Source organism: Sparus aurata, chromosome 6, assembly GCF_900880675.1.
Source record: "Sparus aurata chromosome 6, fSpaAur1.1, whole genome shotgun sequence".
In the NCBI taxonomy this organism is placed as follows: Eukaryota; Metazoa; Chordata; class Actinopteri; order Spariformes; family Sparidae; genus Sparus; species Sparus aurata.
The window spans coordinates 37934906-37953452 of NC_044192.1; the positions used below are offsets into that span (position 1 = coordinate 37934906).

General features: G+C 39.6%; 1 protein-coding gene across 22 annotated transcripts in view; it reads left to right on the forward strand.

Moving 5' to 3' along the window:
- Positions 1–13593, forward strand: part of nfasca (neurofascin homolog (chicken) a) — a 163640-nt gene extending 150047 nt beyond the window's left edge. For 19 of the 22 annotated variants that reach the window (XM_030420627.1, XM_030420626.1, XM_030420631.1 and 16 more), the window contains one exon: positions 7718–13593. In XM_030420627.1, the coding sequence (XP_030276487.1) occupies positions 7718–7946 (229 nt within the window). In that variant the 3' untranslated portion in view covers positions 7947–13593. Of the gene's footprint in view, positions 1–98; positions 259–7717 lie in introns of those variants that run through there. The other 3 variants (XR_003984401.1, XM_030420637.1, XM_030420638.1) reach the window with 1 other exon arrangement.
- Positions 13594–18547: the final 4954 nt, after the last annotated feature.

Consider the following 18547-nt stretch of genomic DNA (forward strand, 5'->3'; position numbering starts at 1 on the left):
AGAATAATATTTACAACATACTGTACTGTACTGTATATACTGTAGAATGTGTCTGTACATTATGTGTTGGTAAGTGATGTGTCCTTTGCTCCTTCCAGGTCCCACTGATCTCCATGGTTTCATTCTTCTTAATGAAGAATGTGTTTGTTGTTTTCTGTCCACTTTAACTAAAATAATGTTGAATTTAATCTGCTCTCTAAATCTTTGTACATGTTCTACTTGTGCTGTGTGAACGTGGCACTAAACTTTAACTTTTAACTGTAGTCATTCCTCCATTTATCTTATTGATCCTTGTCATGAAGAGACAACAGTGTAAATACCTACAAATCAATGTAGGGAACAGCAAGGATCCTGTCTGTGTAGTATTCAGACTATCTATCTTGTACATATCCAGACAATTAGGAAATGTGCATACACGCTGTGTCTTACCATTATGTAGCTGTGTGCTGGTGTCAAATGCTTTAGTGGGAAACGACATACTTGATTGACACAGCATTTAAATTCAAAAGGTAGCTCTTTCTGAGTGTGCAGGGTAATTTTAAAACATTTATTGCATTCATTATCACCTGAGTGGTGCTATGCTGTTGTGTTTAGTCCATATCCGGTGTGTGAGATTCTGTTAGTTTTTTTAATCAGTAATCAGTCTAACAAAAATATCCAACGCCTCTCTCACAGTCAAGGTCATTGCTTTATTGTGTTTCTGACCCCGACTCTATCCCTGGTGCTAATCTCTCAAGTCCACTCAGCTCTGTGTGTGTTTGTGTTGTGTGCATGCTAGGGTTTACATGCATGTATCATGTGGAGTGTGTCCTCCTTCCTTCCTCTACACTTCCTCTCTCTTGCTGTCTCCCCTGTTTCCTCACGTCTCGTCCCTCTCTTTCCCCCATGCTGAAATGGGTCATCTGTCCCTGACAGGAACGAAAACGAGAACAGGTACTTTGGATTCGGCTTGGCCTGTGCATGTCGGGGAGAGCTCATGTCCCCACGAGCTGTTGAAGAGGGGGGTGGTTAAGGTGTAGCTTATTTGGGGAGACCAAACAGGACAATCTGCCTGATTAGCACATCACTTGCTCTTTAGTTAGTCTGCAAAGAGCGCAGTTTTCACTCATGATATCAGTTATATCACTATGCACTTTGTTTTGAGAATATTTAAATAATGTGACAGCCAGAGACAGAGACACCATAGATACAGGCAGTGATTACATATGAAAGCAGAGAGATGGACAGGATGCAGCTGAGCTTTGGTTCCTTGATGGGTGTCAAATTGTCAATCCAATAATCTGTCAACAACCTAACCAGCAGACCTGTTCCTTTGAAAACAAAGCCAGGGCTGGAACTAGAACCCCGAAAAGACATTTTATTCACAAAATGTTTGATTTAGTCTCAAAACCAAATCCAGAGAAATGTAATCAGAAGATCAGTGATTGCCACCTTTAGAACTTTAAAACCATGCTTTCAATCAAGAAGCTCCCATCTGGTTTGGTGAATAAGGAGGTATTTAGCCTAGCTTAGCATAAAGACATCATGTCAATTTTACAGTGGACAAAGTAATCAAGATAGCAATACACTATTTTGTGGCTCAAAGCTCCTTTTTAATGAAGCTCAACATTAACTTAGCATTAATTCCACAGATCTTAATGTGTGCGTTGGGTAATGACAGATTTGGAGCAGTCACCACCCAATTTAACATCATCCTGTAAATAAAGAGAGCACAGAAGCATCGTCCCCATAACCACATCAGGCTGTTCACGTATCAGCTGTTCCAGCAATACAAGGAGACGTAGTGATCCCAGAAAGCAGCCAGAATGAACAGTATTGGAGGTCTTGCACCTTTTTTGTTCCAGTTTGGGTACCAACATGGTTTTCACCCTTCTAGAGGTTAATTGCATTGTTTTTCCTTCGCTGGCTGATTTTGAAAAAGCCTCCGCCACCAGGTACATGGGGTGAGAGATGTTGAGGGAAGTCAACTTGTTTTGTAGAGAGGGGGGAAAGGGGCAGGACAATCTATGTCTGGCACAATTTGACACCCTTAAGGAATTTATCTAGGCAACAAACAACTGGAGACGATTTGGAGGGCAAAAGACGAAACAAACTCTTCAAAGATCCAAGCAAAAAAAAAAGTAATGACCTTGGCTCCATGAATCTTGTGAAGAAAAGACTTTCTAGGAAACATTTCTTCCGTGCAGCCACTCTCCTGATTTCTCCATCTTGTTTTGCATTTTGTCTTCTTTTAGGGGATCTTCAGCAGTTTTAGTGTGGGGGGCAAGAATAAAATATTATCATCTCTTAAGATGAAAACAGTCTTTCCTGCCATCCAGCATGAAAAACACATGGGATTTTATATTGTAGTCATAAAGGATAAATCCAGTGTATCGCAACCTGGATCTTTACTTTTGTAGTTGGCCATCAGCACCGTAAATTTACGGAGATCATTTGAGAAAACGGTGTTTCTTGCTCTCGTTTCTTACTTCCTAATGTCCCCCATGTTCAAATATTTAAAAAATCTAAGACTAATGTTGAAAGACTAAAAGAAATGATGGCCAAAACTACAAAAAAATGAGACCCAAGTGGTAACAAGCTGAAATCAGATAGCCCCGACATGTGCTATGCTGCCTGTTTCTCATAAAGACAACAACAGTTCATAGCAGTTATTTATTTGATTGAAGGCGTAGTTTTTTGAATGTCCGAAGGATTATGATAATTTATATGTATTTACCTCCAGCCTTAGAAACGATATATAAATGTTAATGTTGATCCTCAACTCCTTGAACCCCCGATGTTAGACCTCCCTTTTCTGTATCTGTGTATGCAGCATGTCTGGTTATCCATTTGTCTCATGACTGTCTCTTTCTGTTCTACCCACCCCACTTTATGTCTGTGTCCTTTGTCTCTTTTGGGATTTATTTTCATCATTGGTCCAAAGGTCTCTTCAAAGGTATGAAAGGAGAAGAGTCTCCTGTATCACATCCTGAGTCCCCCTAATGCTGCTCTCTGAAACTCTTATCGTCTGTTGCTTCTTCGCAGTGCATTTTAATAGATGGATGTCTGTTTGAGCCATTTCAATTTGCTTATGTCTTAATACATTTAACCACTGTGGTAAAGCATTTCAAAGCCTGGTTAATCAAATGTTGGATAATAACAATCCTGTTTAAAGTATGAGAGTTGACTTCTTGACTCCATAGCCATATTAATCTGTCATTTTCATGAGATTTTGTTAATGCTGCAGTTTACCTTTGTTATGCCACAAAGGTTATCTGAAACACACTCCCATTATCTAGTTACTTCCCCACCTTCGCTCTTCTGCTAAAAAAGTCACCTAATCAGATAATTGAATCATTCCCGACTCTGCCCTCTTCCACTCTGAAGACATTTTGAAGTCACTGAAATAAAAGGCTCTCTCTTAAAGCCCCCTGGCTCACTGGAGTCGCTGGTGCAGTATGGTCAACAAGTTACAGCCAGCTTGGCAAAAGCGTCTGAGGCAAGCACATCCTGAGTTGTGCACAAAAAGCTGTGCCTCTTGGACAGAATTATTTAATTAGCTGTTGGAGATGCAATCTTGAAACGTTTCAGTGGCACTGGTGCATAGAGAGATGTCCTTCTGATTTACTCCTGGCACACAGAGGACATCAGACCATAGCGCCACTATATATCTGCCAGCTTCTGTCCTGCTCACCTTACTGCACACCACATCAGATGTATTAGTGAGATGAGAACAGCCCCATGTGAATCGGCATTTAACAAGCCTTCTGGGCACTTCTGAGAGCATTTTTCTTTTTTTACAACTACATACTGTATACTCTGCAAGTATTTTGGACAGTGACACATTTTGCTGTGTTGGCTCTGTACACAGCACACTGGATGAAAAATGAAACAATAACCATGAGGAGTGACTTTGAGCTTTAATTTGAGGGTATTTGGCTATGTATAGTCTGCAGCTTCAAATCAGGTTTTTGGCATATTCAGATTGAACCCAGACTTATGTCAGGAAGATGGCAAAAAAACCCCGCATGAAATGTGAACTTTTGACAATCAGATCAAAACCACATTTGGAGGTGGTTTGAAATGAAATTCGACTCTACAGAGGTGTCTCAGACCAGATGGTCTAGAAGCCCATAATATATTTTGTGTCTTTTGTGATCCAACATAGGAAATCTGGGAGCCCTTTTCATTTGTATTAAAGTTTAGTGGCAAATTATGTCAAAAAAAGCTTCCTTCCTGGATATAGAATTATCCACATATTATTCCAAATTATGACATTTAATTTCTCATGGGGGTCATGGCAGCTGTTTTACAGCCGGTTCTTCTCTCTTCAGTCTTTTTGACCCCATTGCATCACATGATGTTATAAATACATGGTTTGGCCACTATGTCAATTGGCTTCAAAGCCTAGAGCTGTTCCAGGGGGATTGTCTGGAGAGGGTGATGATAGCTATCAATTTCTAACGCTTGTGTTGGAAAGACAAGTCACCACTTCAGCCTATGTTGTTACCATGAAAGCTTATTTTAGTTTCCACCATAAACCTCCGTTGATTCACCTCTATTAGGCTGATCTCCAAAGCAGTGCACGTAAAACTATGCTGTTCTAATTAGATCCCAAAAGAAGTAAGTGGAAAAATACAGCATGCTTTTGCTATTTGTGTCAATGGACTCTTTAACTCACAGTCTGAACAGCTAAGACTAAATGGGGGTATTACTACCTCAGTTAAACTGTAAAGACCTGACAGAAGGTGAAAAGCTTGCAGTAGCAGGCTGTCAGAGCGTCAGCAGGGATGATATTTGATGTTTTGGGACACTTGAAACAGCCATTCACAATAAAGACAGTAAATGATAAATACAGTGACATGTCCAATGACCTCCTCTCTCCTGAAACTGGGTTATGTATTGAAACTAAATGCTAGCTAAGTCTCTTCCTAAACCTCATTATCAGTTTAGTGTAAACTAGTTGAAACCAACACAACATTAAAAATGTCACTGACCTCACTCTTACAGACTCCACTGTATGGTCTAAGACATCTTTCACTAATGATTCTCTCTCGCACTTCCCTATGTATGTTCCACTTCCACTCTCTTCATCTTTTGTGAACTATCTTTTCATCTTCCCACTTTGTTACTTGTCAGCCTGTGTTCTGAAAGAGTCCATTCTTTCACTGTCTCTGCTTCACTCGCTGTGTCATGCTCTGGTCTGAAATATGTTTTTGTAGATAAGATAAATGCTGGAGTTTGGTTTAAATCAGAGTTGAACTTGCTGGAATTAAATTGTGATGGACTTTGATCATGCTGCATCTGCCATGGTCCATTTGTACTCGTATGGTTTCTAACATGTCTTGAGTGATCTGTGTAGTTCCCAAAATGTTTTAGCATGAAGCATGATTATTCTGAGGAGCTACAGTGTAGATTATGTCCTCTCCTAGCGAATCCCATGACAATATGTTTGATAAAACTCTGAATTGCAATGCACAGACATGTAACAGAGAGGAGAAGTCCCACAGAAAAATAACTCAGTTTTGCATCCTTTAAATGCCTTTCCTGCTGTTATGCTACTGGCTTGATCTGAGATAAGAACGCTAATGCTAGTCTAAGTCTTTCTCCTTGTGCATGAGGTTTTCCTCCCCCTAAAATCAGAGTTAAGAGACATGCAGCCATGCTCTGAACTGAGATAAAGCACAACTCCACAGATGAGGTGCAACGGAGTCTTCATGCTTAGATCTCATGTCAGAATATGGCTACCACTTAGCATGTGTATGCAAATGTCTTCTTTGAATTTTTGAGGACAGTATTCATCTTTTTAATCATGTCGCCTTCAAAATACTGTATTTACTTGATTGTTCATACATATATACATATATATATACAATTTTGGATGAAATGTAATTGCTGCCTGGAACATTTCACTGGCAGTGTTTTTTTCCAGTCCAGGAGAACGACGTTGTAATACTGTACAGAAGTCATAGGAGTGATGTTGTTACAGATGTATAAAGGACAGGACTATGACATTTAAACATCGGAAGTCATGCGTCCTTCATGTTGCTAGGTTCAGGGTTGTGTTAAAGCTCAGGGAAGACGAATGAAAAATGTTGACAGCGATCATTTTATAACTTCAATGTTATTGTGATAAAGAACTTACTCCAGGCAGAATTACATTTTCTAAAAGACAGATCAGTGGAAATAAGTTTTACAATGACTAATGATTTTTATGTATAGAGGTGAATACTGTATAATGTTTGGCAAAATCTACTTTTAACTGTAGATCAGAAAGTATATTTGGTGTAAAATGTAGCTATGCTTTAAAGGATAGATTTGGATTCCCTCAAGTCTATTTTGATACAAAATTCACATGCCATATTTAGGTTTAGACAGTTTTTATCATTTCTGTCTGTACTGGTCATGATGAAATTTCACTGAAGCTTGATGGGGGAAAAAAATCTCTCCTTATGCTGAAGCTAATATGAGGATTCAGCAGGATAATCTCTGCCCATATTTACTGTATTCCTGCCCAATGGTCAGAGAAGTCTTTTAGGTTATGATGAGACATTTGTTTGATATTTTGTTGAGTTTGGCATTTAAAGTATCTTAAATGTTTCCAACAATGCGTTTAAACCAGAGAAATCTACAAGTTTACTCAAGGTAACAGTGCATTTCTTTTGGTAGTCACGTGCTAATAAGCACTGGAATCCAATGTGACTCCAGGTGTTTTCCCTCTGGAGGGTCTGACCCTGCACTCAACTTTCTGCTCCAGAGCTGGCTGGCTCTGAGCAGTACTTCTGGCCCCAGGCTCTGCCTAAACCTCCCCACAAAACTCTCTGCAAATGTGTTTTGTTTGTTTTGACTGAGAAACACCTAGTGGCAGAAATAACCTATTGTAACGTTTAAACATTAAACATGAAAGTTTTCGCTCATAATAACAGATTACAGGTTTGATATCACAGACTGACTAATAATCGGAAAAGATGCGATGTTTCCACCTAGTAAAACGAAATAATATTTAGATATCATAAGTCACTTCCCTTTGGTGCCCTTTAAGTCTTGGTCGTACTAATCAGATGGGAAGCAAGCTGATTTATTATAACATATCCAAACTTTTAAGTGGTGGAAAGAACAAATGATCACCTGCCCTGATAAAAAAGTAGCCCAAATGGGTGAGTACTGTATATCCACTTGATTTTGTTAACCCACACTGCTGAAGCCTCATATCACTTTGGCTAATTAATAATAACAAAAACTAACAAACTTAATACCTAACAATAGCTTAAGAATGCATATTTTCATAGAACAAGGGGTGTGGATTTTGTTCTCATCACTTAGTGTTAAGTTGCTCTACGAAGAAATCACTTCATGGTCATTATGGTCAGGAGGAATGAATGCAGACTACATCTAGAACTGTTTTAAGTTAATTATAACATGTAAGTACGGCATTCATACAGATTTGAAAAAATTCACTCCCATCCTTTAGGAAAATATGGAAAAGAAACAAATCTCAAAGAAGTGCGGTCAGACAAGGCCTCAGCGATGTGAACATTCAGTCACTTCAATGAGAATAGTCAATAGAAAAGCTGAAAATATGGAATTAACATAACTTCTTTATCTGAAATCCCTATAATCTCTCCCTTCACCCTTTTAACCTGTGTTGATGAGAGTCCCGAACTGACCTGCTGACGCTATATAACCACCTCCTGCTCCCATTTTAACCGCTAACTCCTTGCCTCATTTACTTTTACAGCAGCGATGAGGACAACAAGCCTCTGCAGGGCAGCCAGACGTCACTGGACGGCAACGTGAAGGAAAGTGACGACAGTCTGGTGGACTACGGTGAAGGCGGTGACGGCCAGTTCAACGAGGATGGCTCTTTCATTGGCCAGTACACAGTTAAGAAGGATAAGGACGAGACGGAGGGAAACGAGAGCTCCGAGGCCACCTCGCCCGTTAATGCCATCTACTCGCTGGCGTAGCGCTGTAGCAGCACATGGGGAACTCAGTGGCACCCTCTGACCCTCTGAGGGCGTTACAACAAACACCACACACACACACACACACACACACACAGTATATTAATATATGAAACACAATAAACACAGCAGGGCCTGTCTGGAGACTGTGTAGGCTTTCCTCTACAGATAAGTAACAGGGGAATACGGGAGTGGAATTAGACCACAAGCCTTTATTTTATGTTTCCAGCTCTGAGAAATTGGCCCCTTGGAGGTGACGTTTGGACAAAGAGGACAGTGCTCGTATCCCTCTGCGCTCTGCCTGCCCGTTACCCACACAGACTTGAAGTGGGCCTTCGGGGCAACTTTCAGCACTTGGAGGCATCAACAAGCGTTCTTTAGAGATTTTTCTTTGATTTGTTTCTGCTCCGAACATTTTCAGTGTCCATGCTCGCTTCCTGATACGCCCTACTTACCTCTGTGTAACATACCAGTAAAGTACAGACAAGAGGTTCCTTACACACACACTGGCCCCGTCCTGTAACATATCAGCTATTAACCATCAAACTTAACAGGATGCCGGCAGATATGTTTATCATATTGATATTTACGCAAAGAAAGATTTTAGTTTTTCCACAGCTGGTAGACAAGTCATTGAATATTAATGAGTGCTGTATACAGTCATGGCACACATTTTAGTGCCCTGCAAAACTATGCACTATCACCTCCTCCATACCATTTTTGGGTTGAATCTGGTTAGTAAAAGTACACGTTTTGCGTTCTTTTTTTACCACTTGCAGGCTAAAAAAAATCACGTGCTTTTATTCACTTTGCCTTGTACGATGTGGTAGACATGTTTTTCTTACCTCTAATCCAATGTTGTAGAGCAGATGTTCAAAATGGCTGCCACAAGAGAAGCTAATTCTGCCACAAGCAGTAAGCTCTGCAACAGTATGTTGTTAATGAATCCCATTTTTGAAAAGATGATAAATATTATTTACCTAAGCATGGTAGTAACGTAGTGCAAGAGAAATGGGAAAGCAACAGAGGGGAAAATTAGTTTTGCTTGAGCACACGAGTACTTCACAAACCAGTAAATTCTCCTAGTTAGCATGCAGGCTAATGCTGCATTCATGTCAAATGGGAACAGCTGTTGGATGAGTTCAGATGTTAAGTTGTAATTCTTTGTAGCTGTGAAGCTTCCATGACACTGTTGCTCGGTTTACTTTTCTTTCTTATTTGTTACACATATGAATTTTGAAAGTATCTTTCACAACAACTAAACATTGCAACATCAATCTACCATGGTGATCAGATAATGACTTATGATGGGAAACATAAAATAAAATATAAAAATAATGTATTCTGTTTATGTCTACAACTTCCCATCATGCATTTTCTTAGTAGTGACACCACATGCGGAAGTTTGCGGTCCCAGCCTCAATATTCCCAACTAGAATGACATGCAGTAGAGTGCATACCTCTGCCAAGGCCCAACAGTCTTTATTTCAATCAAGTAAATCAAATCAAATAAAACACATTTAAATCTGATAGAACTGGATTTGTATTTCGATCCACATTAAATTATACTCACTCATAGATATCAGTCACCTAAAAACAAAACAATGAATGAGGTCTATTCTGGGCCGAGATAAATCCTCCATCCAAGTGTCACGAAAATCTGTTTAATATTTTTTGAGTAGTCCTGCTGGCAAACCAACCACGGATAGGGGTGAAAACATAACCTTCTTGGCAGAGGTAATTTGTTTTCAACTCCTGTAAGCTGAGATGTATAAAGGTTTGAAATGGGAAGCTAACATCTTTGTTCTCTCCTGTGGGACATGAATGCAGTATGAGAGGCTAGGATCTTTGAGGTGTGTTCAGACTAAATGTTTGCCAACTGGATGGTTTTTGCTGTCTGTGTCTATTCGCCTTAAGCAGACGCACCAACCTCTATCAGACCTCTCTCTTTTGTTTCATATATCCTTATATTCATGAATTGAAGTCAGAAAGCCTCAGACTAGGAACAAACTTGAGTTTTAACTTGAGTTGAAACATTTTCAGCTTACATGGACACTTCTTCACTTCAGTTCATTTCAATTCATTTTTTGTCCTCTCATGTCTTTGCATTGACTTTATTTACAATCGCACAGCTTCTAAAATACTCCTCATGTTTAGTCTGAACCCACCCTGAGAGAGGGATCTACACCTATTTCCCCATCTACTTTTTCTAAACTCATTTCTTAATCATTACTGAAGAAAAACAGACTGTACTAGGGCCGTGTAGAATACTTGAATTCAATGAAATGATTACAGCATGAAAATATTTACATTCAATTCACAGCCACCTTTGAAATGAAATGCGTCAACTTATTTTTTAGTTTTTTGCAGAGTACAAAAGAAAAAAGAAAATTGCGTAACAGAAGTTGTTCAGTCAGTTTAGTACTGACGCTCAGTATCTCACTGGTCCTATAACCACATTTATCATGCTGTTAGCAGACACTGACACTCAATGATTTACTTTGCTTTCTTTACGTTGTACTAAAGTCACTGAGTGCTCATTGGTCTCACCACATCATTTCATACTACATAGTTACCTGCTACTCAACAGCACTATTAAACCCAAAATCAAATAGATCCTCTGTGCAGTTAGCCACTGGAGTTAACATTGTATTTCAAATATTTATTTTATATTTCTATTTATTACATTTTATGTGGATAGTATTAATATATTAGTCCTTAATTTATTAATTGTTATGTACACATTTTTGATCAACTTATTTTGTTGTTTCACACCAGTAATAGCCAAATTAAAAATGTCTCCAGAATCACTAATTGTTCATCATGGGAGGCATTACACACAACAGTATGTTCAAGATATTTTTGTAGCAGCTGGCTTTTCTGCTGTCAACAAAACAACACAAACATCTGTCATGGTACATGAAGAAGGTCATGTTTATGTGTCTGTTGTGCTGCTCTTCTCGTACCCATGTTGTATTACTGTTACTCTGTGTTGTTATTCAGATTTATGTAACATAATGTTTCCACCACACAGAAAATTAATATTGTTGCTTATTATTTATTTGACATATATTCTGTACATGTAGGTCCTGAAAAAAATCTCTTATCTGTGTAAATATTTAAAAGTGGATTTCCCCAGAAAAATGCTTTATCCGAAAAGGAAACAAAAAGTCACAAATCTGTATCCACCGAGCTAATGCGACAGGTGCATCTTTAGCCTGTCATGCACCTTTGTTATGTAGCTTTGACTAACATTTGCACTCTAAATAAGTTACAAGAATCATCCTTCACACTATGTTGCCCTTTGCTTTGACATTGTGGAATCTGGTACTGACTGTGGCAACACTATCAGTCACATGTTTAATGACGGTTTGGATTCTATATTGTGAAAGAGGAATATGATTGATTCTTGATTATGTAAATAAGATGTAAGTGCTCCTGCAATATAGCATTTGTAGCATTGTCACGCACAAGCTGCTAGTAGGCCTAAAAAAACATGCAACATGCATGAAGTATTGGACAGATTCCCCTCCTTTAAACTGTTCTACAAATGTCATCTCTCTGACTCTGCATACACGCCTTCTTCTACAAACTTTGCCTGTTGTTGCATAGCTGGTAACATTTCAGAGGTCTGCTCCTCCTGTCAAGCCTCACACAAACCAAAAGTTCACCTCAAACTCTGTTGGTCTGTGTAACCATCAGGGTAACTTAAGTCATCCACACATGGCTGTGAGAGTGTGCACATGTGGGATTTGTCCACCATTTTCCTAATGTCATGTTATGACAAGTGTGTGTATAGTGCACACTGCTGTCCATGTCCAAATTCCAATCAAGTTAAAATCAAATACTGTAGCTATTTTGACTGTAGGACCTTAACAGTTCAGAGCTTCCCATAACCTGAACTTTTAGGTACCTTGTGAAAGTTTGGTTTCTGGGGCCGGATATATAAACAATGTGTACACACCAAACTATGCCACCACCTGTTCTCACATATAAACTGGTATTTATGAAGGGAGAACGTGCATAGCCCACACATACTTCAGACAGGTGAAATGATGAGCTGGACATGAACTATAACATGAGAGATGTAGAGTAATAAACTCCTTGTTTCGGTTGGTCGCCAGTTTTACTGGTTATGATGTCATTTGTCAGTCGACACGACATTCTGTTAAATGTCACTCATTTATAAATATAATTTTAAATTATTAGTGATGGATGAATTGTGTCCACAATGAATGAGATTTATGAAACATAATCAGGCATACGCACAGCTTTATACATCTGACGAAAATAATGTGTATTCTTATTTCTGTCTTTGTGCATACACACAGTTTTGAATCTACACAGTTTTATATATCTTGGTGCCCTTTTTTACTTTATGTACTGTCAGTAAACAATGGATAGAAGTGGTTAATACCAGGGATTTACTCGAGTATGATCACTGTAATACATAGTGGACAACTGACAGTCTAGCAGATAAAAACTGTTCATTATTCAACTACCATTTCTCTGTAATGTTCTGTGCTTAACAATGAATTGGCTTTCGCTTAAGTCAGCTTTATCTGATATAATTACAAGATGACAAAGATCGCCTATATGCACCATTAAACATGTGACTGGGCCACAATCTATTGACCAGGCTTTGAAAGAAAAGGGCCCTAAAATGTGACAGGTGGCCATTTTGAAGTGGCTGTGTATTCATTGCCCCCTTCAAAACAAGGAGCGTCGCCTCCTCCCAAAACACAACCTCTCTGCCACCAATTCTCTCTTCAAAAACTCATGTTCCCTTATGTCTGAAACTCAAAGCAATGTCCTCTGAGTTTTAATCAGTTGGGTGTTTTTTTCTGATGCCATTGTTTTACAGTATTGTAACTTCGGAGCGACCACAGGGAGTTGTTTCTTAAAATGCTGGGCACAGACATCTTGATGCAACAGGAAGCTGGTGGTGAAATAGAAGAAAACAGGAGGAAAAAGCATGCAGAGAGAGATCAAAATTGGTCGGAGCGTAGGATGGGACTTTCTCACTGGACTCATTGGAAGTGTTTTTTCTTCAAAATCCAGCCTGGAAACCTGCACCTCCTCTTCCCGATGGCCTTTCTCTACCCTGCTGAGTGGATCAAAGTGGGGAAATGTTGTAGACTGGCTAACAAAGAAAAGAGAATTATGCATATTTGCGGATACACAGTGCTTTTTTTCTTGTCCTTTTGTTTGTGCACGTTGTTTTGAGGTGCGCGCGGAGCCAAGCGTCTCTTTTTACTGTCCGTATTGCCTCAGCTTACCTTTCATGGGGAAAAAGAAAATGTCAGTGTGCAGTTGGACAGCTTTTCTTCATTTCAAAATGCAGCAAAATCCAGAATTTACTGGTGCACATACAAGATTTGCCACTAGATTTTTTTTAATGATTGATCACATGTTGTTTGGCTTTTTTTTTCAAGAATTCTCATATTAGCATCTTCTGGTTTTTACCATGTGTAACAGAGCAGCTCGTCCAAGTCTTGCTTCGACACGCAAAATAACAGCTTTTGTAAGGTACATACTCAACAGAAAATGGCATAAATATATTCACCATGTATGCGTGTATGATGAGATGTTGCAACTTCTGCTAGCGACGCCTTCTTTATAGTAAAGCTATCTCCTTTTCTCTACCTCCTAACGACTGGTCTCTGTTCATCTCTAAGTATTTGTCATGTTTTCAAAGCAGATAGAGTATTTTATTGTAGTTCTGTCATGACGGTAGGAAGATGATGAGTTATGCGTACATTTTGCAATTATATCCATATATATATATATATATATATATATATATATATGTATATAAATAAATATGTATATAGTTAATGCAAATGCAAAATGGTTTGTAGGTTTGTAGTTTTCTAATATTTTGAGATACTGGATTTTAGATTTTCATAAGCTGCTCATACAATTTTAAACAAAAAAAGGGTTGAAATATATATATAGATAAAAGGATTCAGTTATGTCCTAAAATGACAACAGAAGTAAAAGGTTGTCGATTTTACATGCCATTTGGTCCATGGCACTCATCAGTGCCTACATTACCCACTGTTACAAACCCCTTCAGAAGAGGTCTAACACAAGACAAAACAACAAGTTGAAGTTTAAAGAAAGATACATGTATCAATTGAACAGCAAACCAAACAAAGGGTAAAACCCCTACACAATACAAAATAAGTCCCTTCAGGACGAATCAGACCCCTCCACTGGTTCATCCTGTCGGGACTTATTTTCCCGATAGTGACCGCCATTCTATACATTATCCCTTACCTCTACACCTTAGAACTAAGATTTGGATGTGTCATAGTAGTGGTTAATGTAGCCTCGAGCTGATTGCTTCAAGCTTAGGTGCCAAGCAGGAAACAGAGGTCTGGTACTTCTTTTTTATTCTATACCACCAGGTTTCCTCTTTTACTTTCAAACCTGTTGTCTGCTAAACCAAACACAATTCTTCATCCAGATTCAGACTCTGCCCTCAGATTAGGATTCATGACCTCTAGTCATTGAGGAAGACCCAATCAGAAAACCTACAGGTGACATCAAAGATGTGACATCCATGTATGCCAGCGTCAACCTCTGTCTGGCCATGTTACTATATTGTCACATTAAACATGATCTACCCACATCTTCTCCACCTCCTCAGTCACTGGTATTGCAAAGGTGACCTTCTCTACCAGAAGTCCCTGTACATCACATGTGGATAATGGTGAGCACTGTTATCTGCCTGGTGCCAAGTACATCTACAAATCCAGGGGCTCACTGTCGTTTTTAACCCCTCCATGTAAAGTCTGAAAGCCTGCATTATAAAACTTTGTCTATTGATTTATACCCTGTACCCTGGGATAAAGTGGATTACACCATTCCCATTAAACGACCAAGATCACTGAGCTCATCTTACACAAACTGCACACACAAAACCAGCTCCAAGATTAATAAAACGTGCGTATGACTGTGCTAGAGAGAGAGCACCAGGGAGTGGTTGCTTTGGTGGTGACATGTTTTATTTAATATGGCCTGATCCATTCTGCCGTGGCCCCCTCGAGGCTGGTAAATATTAATGTCTCAGCCCTCCATAGATGACGGTTTCCACCATCTTGTACATCAGTGGGTAAAAGCCATTAGCAACCCAATATGTCGAATGGCAAAAAGGAGTGGACTGAAGCAGCCTGGGCCCAGCATCTCAGAGGAAGTGTTGGGTAATTATTACATCTTCCTTCTCATATAAGACTCCTGTTTCTGCAGCTACTGAGCCAAAGGTTGAGGAAATACATTTAGATTGCTCTGTGATCTGGCATGACAATGCAGGGCAGGAATGACTGCCTTGCAGATATTTTGCATGTTCCTTAGGTTTCCAAGTTTAGTAAAAAGGTGGCATATATTTTTTCCCTTAATGAAATTCAGTGTAAATGTCAAAGTTAAATATGGATTTTGTGGCAAATACATTTTTCAACATTTGCCCTAGACGGGCTTGCATTCCCTTTCATTTCCATCCTCTTCATTTGCTGCTGAATGAAAATAGCAACAGTAGAGACATTTCTCTAAAAAACGGAATGTCAACCTCATGAAGAAAATTCTGGACCGCCAAAGTCTAATGTCCTCTGGGGACATTAAATACACTGTGTCATTTAAATAATTTTAATAGGCCTCGATGTTTAAAAGAGGAATCAGAAAAATAAACTGGGTTTTATGTGACAGAAGCGGATTTCTTACTATTTCTTGTATCATTAGTTTGTTAATGTCTTATGAGTTGCTAAACATTTCATCCATATTGGGTTTATAAACCTCTTAAAAATATAATATTCAGAAACCTACATTTTAATGTCAAGAAATGCCAAGGTTTTTGTTATATGTTTAGTCAAATGTTTCCGAATCATAATCAAACCAGAGAAATCCATCTGTTTGTGTTTGGAACCAATTGCAGCAAACAGGAGACCAGTAATAGTTGATAATGACGTTTTATGCCAAAACTCAGCATGCACAGGGCAAGACAGGTTATAGGGCTGGGCGATAAATCAAATTTCAATTTCTATTTCGATTAAGGCTTCCCTCGATCATGAAAACAAGATAACCGTAATAAAACGATCATTCTGCCGCACGCCGTGGTGCGTATTGCCAGTGTGTGTTTTGAAAAAACGTGTAGAAGAAGATGGTAGAAGATGGCAGAAATGCAGCCTTTGGTCGGGAATAAAGGTATTTAAGGTAAGCGAATTCTGTGGTGTAGAAACACTTCAGTTTTGAGGAGTCTGACACGGAACAAACGAAGACATTGTGCAAGATATGTCACGTGACCGTGTAGGCACCTCAAGGGAACAAGACCAATTTATTTTACCATTTAAAGTCCACACACAGAGTAATACATGACCAAACAGTGAAGGAACAAAAAACTCAAAAAATAAAAGCTCCTCGACTCTTACCACCGCCACACAGTCCTCAATTAAGGACACACTTTACAGTGCCACCACATATCCACCCAGCTCCCACAGGTATAAAGGAATAACGGATGCCTTCACATACATGATTGCCAAAGACATGTGCACTATCAACATCGTTAGCGACCAGGGGTTCAATAAACTGATTAACACATTGGACAAGCGGTATGTGTCACCATCACTTCACCATAGCAGCAGAATTGCGCTGCCTGCCCTTGACGAATGCAGCGGAAAAGTTGCAAGAGAAGTGTCATCAGCATTATGTTTTGCCACCACAACGGACCTATGGTCGAACCGCACCGGGATAGTGTTTATTTATTATTTTTACATATTATTCAATTCCTTTTATTGATATATATTTCTCTTATTTATTTGCATTTTTCTTGTTTTTCAGGTCAAACTTATCGTGTTAAAAGAAATACCAGAGTAGTAGAGAAGTTCAATAAGTGCTTGTTCTCAAATCAAAGAAGAATCTTCTTTAATAATCGTGATTACAATATCAATCAAAATAATCCTGATTATGATTTTTGCCATAATCGAACAGGTAATCGCACACACAACAGTTCAATACTGCAGCATGATCTCCTCTCAAAGAAGCTGGCAGACCAACTGATATGGAAGGTTGGTTTTCCTTGTGTGAGTGAAGGTGCAGGAGTTGGTTTCCAACTTTGAGTGTGTCAAAGGTTAGCAGACACCCAAGCCATCATAAAACACTAAGCTAGAGTCTGACCTGCACGCCAAATGGTGGGAAATGCCTAAACGTTTCTGTTCCCGTAGAAGGATAGGGGACCCATTTGGGTGAACAGATGCCTTTTTGCCTGAGGTGTCAGAAAGCCACATGTGAGGCAAATTCTCTCTACATGGGAGGATACAGTAATGCAGATAAGATGACATTTACTGTCCTATCTAAAGCATCAAACGGTCACTGTCCTGGGAATGATATAGATAGATAGATAGATAGATAGATAGATAGATAGAATTACTTTAATGGTCCCAGACAGGGAAATTATTTTGTTACAGCAGTAGTGGTAAGTAATATGATCACTCCAAACATCAAAGGGTCATTGTTTAGGGAAGAGATGATTAATGACTGATGTAAATGAAGGCAACCTCTGTTTCTGTACTTAAAGCTAGGGTCTGTAATGTTGTTGAAAAACACATTTTGTTATACTGGGTGAAATGATCTTGTTATCCTGAGAGTAGTCAATACATTATGTATTCAGAAAAAGGAACGAAAATAATCTGACCTCTGTGGCAGCTGCAGGGCTGAGAAAAATCTGACTAATTCGTGCCGTCTGGCCCGGATAGCACGGATTGGTCAGATGTACGGATTGGTCAGATGCCTTCATGTCTCGTTCTGTCCCTCCCTCCTCCGCGTGTGCACACTTACGTTTCACTGATGCCGGAAATATTCAGCACACTCCTCTGCAGAAATACGGAGTTGCAGGAGAAGACGTTCATTTGGTTACAATGGCAGAGAAAATGCAGCCAGCATTACTTGTAACAGCTCATCCCGCTAAAAAGGCAAGGAAAAGAAAGCCTGAGGCAGAAAAGGCGGCAACGCAAAGGCTCTGGATAAAGAAAGAAGTTGGACCGAGTCAACATCGGTGCTGTGTTGGAGACAACTGGGGCATGTGAAGGGCTTGAAAAGTGATACAGAGGTTGCTCTCTTTCTGTTGGACAGGTCATTATTTGTTTTGTTTCAGGGGGATTTGTTATTTTCATGAAATATGTGAGGTTGGCCAACTTGGCTACGTTTGTAGCTCGTATTAGCCCAATGCTAACGTTAGCTTCTTTGTGTGTTGTTTTTAGCCATGAGAATGGCTAATGAGTCGGCCCAATTTCCACTAGATAGGGGTCCGCTGCGTTGCGGCCCCGAATTGCGGCTTGAGTCAGCCACAGCGCAGTATGGTAGACAGCTGGCCTCACGATGTGTGCTGGTGTCAATACGGAGTGTTTTATTTTGAAAAGTAACCGGATATAATTTGTTATTTTGGCGCTTGACTTCCTGTCTGCTCCGTGCTAAATTCAGCTGAATTGCTGCGTCTTGCTCCGGCATCTCCTTCTCCCTGCTGAGTCCCACTGCCAGATGCGCGTTCAAGTTTGTGGGGGAGTGGCTTTGGACGGAGCACTGACGGGATGGGGAGGGGGGGGTGGAACTTA